Source organism: Suillus fuscotomentosus, assembly GCF_016647785.1.
Source record: "Suillus fuscotomentosus strain FC203 chromosome Unknown F5891scaffold_176, whole genome shotgun sequence".
Lineage (NCBI taxonomy): Eukaryota > Fungi > Basidiomycota > Agaricomycetes > Boletales > Suillaceae > Suillus > Suillus fuscotomentosus.
Window position 1 is genome coordinate 1,723 of NW_024539688.1, and position 8,135 is coordinate 9,857.

The window sequence follows — 8,135 nt, forward strand, 5'->3', positions numbered from 1 at the left end:
GACTCTGATAATCACTTGACAATTTCATCTTTAGTGGGTTTTGAACCCATGCAGACAGATTTAGATTCTGTCTTATTAACTGCTTGGCTAAGACCAGTTAAATTCACTTCCAATGAACTCATTCAAAAGTGAGTACTCAAGGTACATTTATCTGCATTTCATCAGTTCTTTCGATAGCATGGTCAGTGTTGATTTTTTATCCTACTCTTATTGCAAAAGACACAGACTTCCCGCTGGGGTCCTTGACTTCAAGACCTGTTTATCTAACAATTTCCCTGAAAAAGTGCTGATGGAAGACCACCATGGTGGGTCCATGAGTGAAAACTAACAATGAAAGGATCACACAGTGTATTTTTGACACAGAGTTCAATATATGACCAAAGTCTTGATGCAAACTCAGAAGAATAAGTACAATGACAATATAATTCTTTCTAAAGGTCTTGACTTGGTCGAAGAAGAAAAAGAGCAGATTACAGATCAAATTTTCAAGTTTGATTCTAGTAACCTGGGGAATTAGGAAAAACACAAATCTATCAAGGCTAAGATTCTTTATTGTGCTTATTCAAGCTATCACCAGAATCAAAATATATTTCTCTTGAACTAAGCAGGTTTGTAATATATATAATGATGTGTCTTTTACATTAACTCGTGATTCATCACATTCCACCATTTTGGATTTCATAGAATAAAAATGTTATTATTGGCGGGTTTTGAACCTGCACAGTTGAAGAGAAACAGATTTTAAATCTGGTGACAACTTGACCAAGACCAATGAAGATCAATTTCTGAGATGCTGTCTATGAGCAAATATTTAAGACATGATCTTAGAGAAAAAATGCAACATTTGACAAGTTCAAGTTTCAAACTTGTTGCACTCTGATGGAAATAGATTTTTATTCTGTTATGACAGTCACTTAGCTAAACACAACTGTGATCAGCTTGCAAGAAAACCGACCACAAGCAAATTTTTCAATGTGTGTTTTCATAGAAAATAAAATTTATTGCTGGCAGGTTTCAAACCTGAGCAGTCCAAGAGAAACAGATTTTGACTCTGATGATCACTTGGCAAATTCATCTTTAGCAGGTTTTGAACCCATGCAGACAGATTTATATTCTGTTGTATCAACTGTTTGGCTAATACCAGTTGAATGCACTTCCAATGAACCCATTCAGAAGTGACTTACATACTTTTGCCTATTTGCTGCACTTCTGACTTGCTTCTGCACACTTAGAACACACTTAGAATTACTTATATAGCACCATGTATCTTTTGACTCTGAACAACTTTCCACCACCATCTTGCATATTGTGGGACTCAAAGTCTAAAATATGCTATGACTGCTATTTGACACTGAGCACTTGAAAGCATCTAAGCACAGAATGTTGCACTATTGTCTAAATACTTCTGCTTTATCTCAGAACTTCTTCAGGTCATTAGAATCAAACTGGAAAGTTTGATGTGTAATTCACTCTTTTTCTTCAACCAAGTCGAGACCTTCAAAGAGAATTAAATTGTTCTTGTACTCATCATTCCGAGTTTGCATCAAAACTTTGGTCATACATTGAACTTTTGTGTCTTGAGGTTTCACTTCTGAATAAGTTTGTTGGAAGTGCATCTCACTGGTCTTAGCCAAGCAGTCAATACAACAGAATCTAAATCTGTCTGTGTGGATTCAAAACATACCAAATGTTAAATAGCCAAGTGATTGCCAGAGTCAAAATCTGTTTCTCTTGGACCACACAGATTTGAAACCTGCCAAGGATAATTCTCATTTTCTATAAAAATGCACCTTAGTATATGCTCATGGTTGGTTTACTCAAAAGCTCATCAGAGTTGTGTTTAGCTAAGTGGTTGTCATCACAGAATCAAAATCTGTTTCCATTGGAATGCAACAGGTTTGAAACCTGTTGGACGTTGCATTTGTTTCTATTAGAACATGTCTTGAATATTTCCTCATAGACAGCATCTCAGACACTAATCTATATGTTTTTTTGTTTCCTGTTAGAACACACCTCAAAATGGACAAATGTGTACTTTCCTGAGAGCACCATCTCACTGGTTGTGTGATTTCATAAAATAAAAATATTATCATTGGCGGGTTTCAAACCTGCACAGTCCAAGAGAAACAGATTTTGACTCTGATAATCACTTGCAATTTCATCTTTAGCAGGTTTTGAACCCATGCAGACAGATTTGGATTCTGTTGTATCAATTGCTTGGGTAAGACCAGTTAGATGCACTACCAATGAGCCCATTCAGAAGTGAATCCTCAAGGTACGTTTGACTGTATTTTGTTAGTTCTAGTATTAGTTTCCAATACCCTCCTTGAGTCCAATCATATGTGATTCTTCCATTGTCGGTTTTCACTCATGACCCAGCTGTTAATATTCCAAGACATCACAAACATCATCAGCCCACTATGGCGGTCTGTCATCAGCACTTTTTCAGAGCAATTGCTAGATAAACAGGTCTTGAAGTCAAGAGCCCCAGAAGAAGTCTGATGTCTTTTGCAATAAGAGTAAAATAAATAAAAAATCAATCATGGCAACCATCCTATTGAAAGAACTGCCTTGACTTTTGATTGGGTTCATTGCAAGTGCATTCAACTGATATTAGCCAAGCAGTCGATATGACAGAATATAAATCTGTCTGTGTGGGTTCAAAACCTGCTAAAGATGAATTTGCCAAGTGATCATCAGAGTTAAAATCTGTTTCTCTTGCACTGTGCAGGTTCAAAACCTGTCAATGATAAATTTTATTTTCCATAAAAACACATTTGGTTTTCTGAGAAACTCATCTTGAATGATCTTAGTCATGTCATTGCCATGACTCTGGTCTGCACACTTTTTGAACTCTACACACTCTGAAGGTCTGTCTTTGTTGATCCTAAATCTCTCTGAGTAATCATTTGCCCATGGATATTTTCTATATCTATTTTTGTTAAATTAAGCAGGCTTAAAACCTGTATAATAATATGGTTTTTCTTTTGCCATTAAAACTTGTCTTGAATGCAAGCTCATGAGTCATTACATTCCACCATTTTGTGTGGTGATCAAATGCAGATAAATGTGCCTTAAGGGTTCACTTCTGATTGAGTCCATTGGAAGTGCATCTCACTGGTCTTAGCTAAGCAGTCATTACAACAGAATCTAAATCTGTCTGTATGAGTTCAACACCTACCAAATGTTAAATAGCTAAGTGATCGCCAGAGTCAAAATCTATTTCTCTTGGACCGTGTAGGTTTGAAACCTGCCAATGATAAGATTCATTTTCCATGAAAACACATCTTGAAATTTGCTTATGGTCAGTTTGTTTGCAAGATGATCAAAGTCATGTTTAACCATGTGGCTGTCATAACAGAGTCAAAATCTGTTTCTATTGCAGTGCAACAAGTTCAAAACTTGTTGAACATTACATTTTTTCTAGAGGCACGTGGCTTTCATATTTGCTCACAGACAGTATCTCAGACATTGATCTTTTTTTTGTTTTGTTTTTGTTTTTTCATGCAAGCTTGTGCACCTGAGGAATCAATTGAATTCAATGGTGAGTTTTCTTTTCTTGCATGCACTTACCTTGACAAGCACTAACTTGACTGGTTGAATCTCTCTGTTCAGTGTGATGCAACACACTCAGTCTCATCCAACAACTCAGCCTCATCAACAAATCTGTCTTCATTATATGCCTCGTCCATCATCCTTGAATGTTGATGGTTGGAGTACATAACTTTCTCTTTGTCATTGGCACTTGAAATAATAAGCACAGTGGCCATCCATTTCAATAATCTGTGGTGTTGGATCAAAAAATGCATAGACTGGTGAGTTCAAATCTCTCATAAGGTGTTCTGTTTTGTACTTGATTAATATGATATTTGCATTGAGGTTATTGCAAATACAGAGCTCATCTTCTGCCATCTCATCTTCATCCATAGATCCTACACTATTAGTGGGAGTGTTATTAGGCAGTAGGGTTTTTTTGGCCTTTTTTAGGTTTATATTCCCACTATCTCCACTGCTGTTGTTATTATGCTTCTTCAACAAAGTTCTGATAGTCTGCTCTTCTAGAGCAGCTTTGGCCTTCCCAGTCATTTTAATAACTTGTTTGGCTGTGGCTGAAAAGGTAAGCTGCATAATGGGAAGTACTAGTAGTTTCTAAGTGTTGCACAGGATGTTATGATAATAACATGGCTAAGACCATTTAAGATGAGTTTTTGAGAAAACTCTTCACAAGGAAATGTCAAGGTGTGATTTCATAGAATAAAAATATTATCATTGGCAGGTTTCAAACCTGCACAATTCAAAGAGAAACAGATTTCGACAAACTCATCTTAAATGGTCTTAGCCATGTTATTGTCATAATAGATTCAAAATCTTATTATCCTGGACTAAGCAGGTTTGAAACCTATATAATTGCATTTTTTGTTGTTCATTGAAATATACCTCAAACAATTGCTCATGGATGGTTGTCTCAAAAATTCATTATAACCAGTCTTAGCCAAGTGGTTGTTACAACAGAATTAAAGTCTGTTTCTCTTGGACCGTGCATGCTTGAAATATGCTGAGCAATACATGTTTTTGACCTGCTCAGTCCAGGAAAATCAGATTTTGACTTTTATAACTCCTGAACGAGGACTGATTGCAAACCTATAGGCTTTGATTGAAACATATTTTGAAATATATTGTGGTAATGATGTGGAAAAGAGCATTTATAATGGGTTTTAAAGAAAACTATCCATGAGGAAATATCAGGGTTTAATTTCATAGAATAAAAATATCATCATTGGCGGGTTGAGTGACAACTGACAATGAAAGAATTGCATATGGTTGGGCTCAAGGGGGATGTTAGAAATTAATGTTAAAACTGACAAAATGCAGGACAAATGTACCTTGGGGATTCACTTCTGAATGGATTTATTAGAAGCACATCTAACTGGACTTAGCCAAGCAGTTAATATGACAGAATCCAAATCTGTCTGTGCAGGTTCAAAACCTGTCAAAGAGTTTGAAACCTGCCAATGATGACATTTTTATTTTATGAAATCACACCCTGTCCCATATCAAGCACTGCATTTTTGTGCGGGCCCTACATTATATGTCCATCTATTGTCTGTTCCAATACTGCTAGTATATTTTCATCATTTTATTTTCATGTCATGCTGAAGGGTACACCCAGCTACAGACCACAATGTATAGATGCAAGAAAAGCATTCTCACTACATCCTGCTGCAAAACTAGTACAAAGCAGTAACACCTGGGCTGCATCAAAAATGATAAAACAGACACGAATAATATCACTTTAATGAATACTTCAAAATGTCCAACTATCCCTATTTTCTTGCACTTGGGTCTCTGAGAATCTATACACTGCAAAATATTTTGCAAGCAGGTTTTGAACCTGCATAGTTTGAAAGAAACAGATTTTGACTCTGTTGCAACATCTACTTGGCTAAGACCAGTGATATGAAGCTCTCAGAAAAGTACACATGAGTCGATGTCGAGGTGTGTTCTGACAGTCATGAGGAAATGTCAAGGTGCGATTTCATAGAATAAAAATGTTATCATTGGCAGGTTTTAAACTCACACATTCCAAGAGAAACAGATTTTGACTCTGATCATCACTTGGCAATATGATCCTTGGTAGGTTTTGAACCCACACAGACAGATTTAGATCCCATCGCATCAACTACTTTACTAAGACCAGTGAGATGCACTTGTAATGAACTCATTCAGAAGTGAATCCTCAAGGCACGTTCATCTGCATTTTGTCATTTCTTTCAACAGCATGGTCACTGTTTATTCTTTTATCCTTGATGCAAAGTTCAATATATGACCAAAGTCTTGATGCAAACTCTGAATGATAAGCACAAGAGCAATTTAATTCTCTCCAAAGGTCTTTCTCGACTTGGTTGAAGAAGAAGAGCAGATTACACATGAAATTTTCAAGTTTGGTCTCAATGACCTGGGTAATGAGGAAGAAATACACATCTGTAAAGGCTGAGATTCAAGGCAAATATTCAAAAGAGCCATCTGACCACTATTTGCTCATGTATAAGGTTGAGGTGCACTGTGTTTGAGACCCTTTCATCATCAAGTTGCTCTCCTCTTGCTTTTGAAAGTGCTGTATTGCAGTCTATATCTATATTTAATTCATCTGTTCAGCTGAGGGAAAACATTGTGAGTGACAGAGAACAGTGGACTTGCCTTGCAAATTCACTTCTGAATGTTTTCTTTAAAGATGCTTCTAACCATTCTTAGCCAAGAAGCTGGTGTGACAGAATCCAAATCTGTCTGTGTGGGTTCAAAACCTGCTAAAGATGAAATTGTCAAGTGATCATCAGAGTCAAAATCTGTTTCTCTTGGACCATACAGGTTTGAAACCTACCAATGATAAATTTCATTTTTTTTTATGAAACCACATCTTTACATATGCTCATGGTCAGCTTGCTTACAAGCCCGTCAGGGTTGTGTTCAGCCAAGTGGTTGTAGTTTCCAAAACTATACAGATATCCAGTCTGACTTTTCTTCTTGGTTCTTCCGTCAACTTCTTGATTATTATATTCCAATAGCTACTATCTATGGCTCATAATAATAAACCATAGAAAGATGAGAGGAGTTTTGAGTGAAGTAAACAGACTGGTTAGAAGGCTGGATGTCAGCCAAGATAGGGTGATGAAATATAATGAATGTACTTACCCACAAATGCCAACAGCACAGGCTTTAACAAAATCTGAATGTTAGTAATAGTGTCAAAAGAATCAGCAAGTGTCAGAAGGTTTAAGATGGTTCTGACATTTGAAGATAATCCTGGCGGTTTAAGACAATACTGACCGTGTAAGACAATGCTGGTTGTGGGAGACAGTTCTAGCTGTGGAAAACAATGCTGGGGGTTGAAGACAATGCTGGTGGTGGATGCAGAATACTGCCAGTGGAAGACAAGATAGTGCCGGTGAAGACAAGACTGCCGACCAAAGTCTAAGCAATCAATAGCAGCAAGAAACACAAAGTTGCTGCTCGCAGTGTGTCTACCACAAAGGTAGACTATGGTAGACTATAGAAGCCGGGCAATGTGAACCGTGATGGGAGATGAAGTTGGGTGGCGAGTTGGGTGGTGAGCAATGAGGAAAAGGAGTTGGGGGTGAAGAAATGTGAAGTCCACACTTTGAATCATTGTGGGAAAGCCCGTGTACAATCTGGGAAAGCCCATTGCCCAACTTCCAATTTTGACAATCTTATTACTAAGTCCAAGTTTGACTTGTCGCCTGTTATTATTCTTCACCTGTGACCTCGTCATCGCTTACCACCCATCTCCTCCTCCTCATCTGGCCCCATCACTTGCTCTGCCTTCAAGGCAGACAAAATTAGCCTGGGTGACTTCATGTCATTGAGGGCTACCTGACTATGAGTCTAATAGTCCTACCTACTTCAACACAACATCTCTTCCTCCTCATCTTGCCCCATCACTTTCTCTGCCTTCGAGGCAGACAAAATTAGCCTGGGTGACTTAGCATCATCAAGAGCTACCTGGCTGTCTGACTACGAGTCTGATGGTCCTACCTACCTCAACACAGCTCGACACTGAGCTTGTCAATTCACCGATATTCATTCATCCTCGGCAAAGGCCCTTTTCCAGCTATTGTATTCTAATTGATTGTCTCCAGGGATTTTGAACATCTCAAGTACTTTGTATTCTAACTACCAATCAGTATGTCCTCCCCCCATCTTATATTATTATAATTGATACAATCTACTTACAACAGATAATCAAAGGTTGAGCTATGCAAAAGGTGAGACCCGCTAACTAAACTCGTTTGGGAAGTGGAGAAGGTGAACTCTCAAGTAACTACTCTGCCCGCTTCACACTAGCTAACACGACAAAAGCAGTGAGATCCACAAATTAGACTGGCGGGTATACTTATAAGAATACCTTTTTTGACACGCTGGAGGAGATTGTTGACAATGACCACACTATCATCAGTACCACTAGCATCATTGACTAATCAGTGTCATGAACTTGGACAAGGATCTCACAGAAATTTACACTGATATTGGTGGTCTCAAGAACCAGATCCAAGAAATCAAAGTAAGTTTTATCCCTTTTTGTTCAAGTTGTTGAAGTGACACTTTTTTCCACTTTACAG

At 37.8% G+C, this 8,135-nt stretch overlaps 1 protein-coding gene across 1 annotated transcript; it reads right to left on the reverse strand.

Moving 5' to 3' along the window:
- Positions 1 to 3,502: 3,502 nt before the first annotated feature.
- On the reverse strand, positions 3,503 to 4,086 carry F5891DRAFT_987733 (uncharacterized protein; the record flags this gene model as incomplete). The annotated part of the gene is made up of 4 exons (XM_041377934.1): positions 3,503 to 3,520; positions 3,574 to 3,607; positions 3,631 to 3,783; positions 3,854 to 4,086. 4 exons carry the CDS (start codon positions 4,084 to 4,086, stop codon positions 3,503 to 3,505), a joined length of 438 nt encoding a protein of 145 aa, XP_041217208.1.
- Positions 4,087 to 8,135: the final 4,049 nt, after the last annotated feature.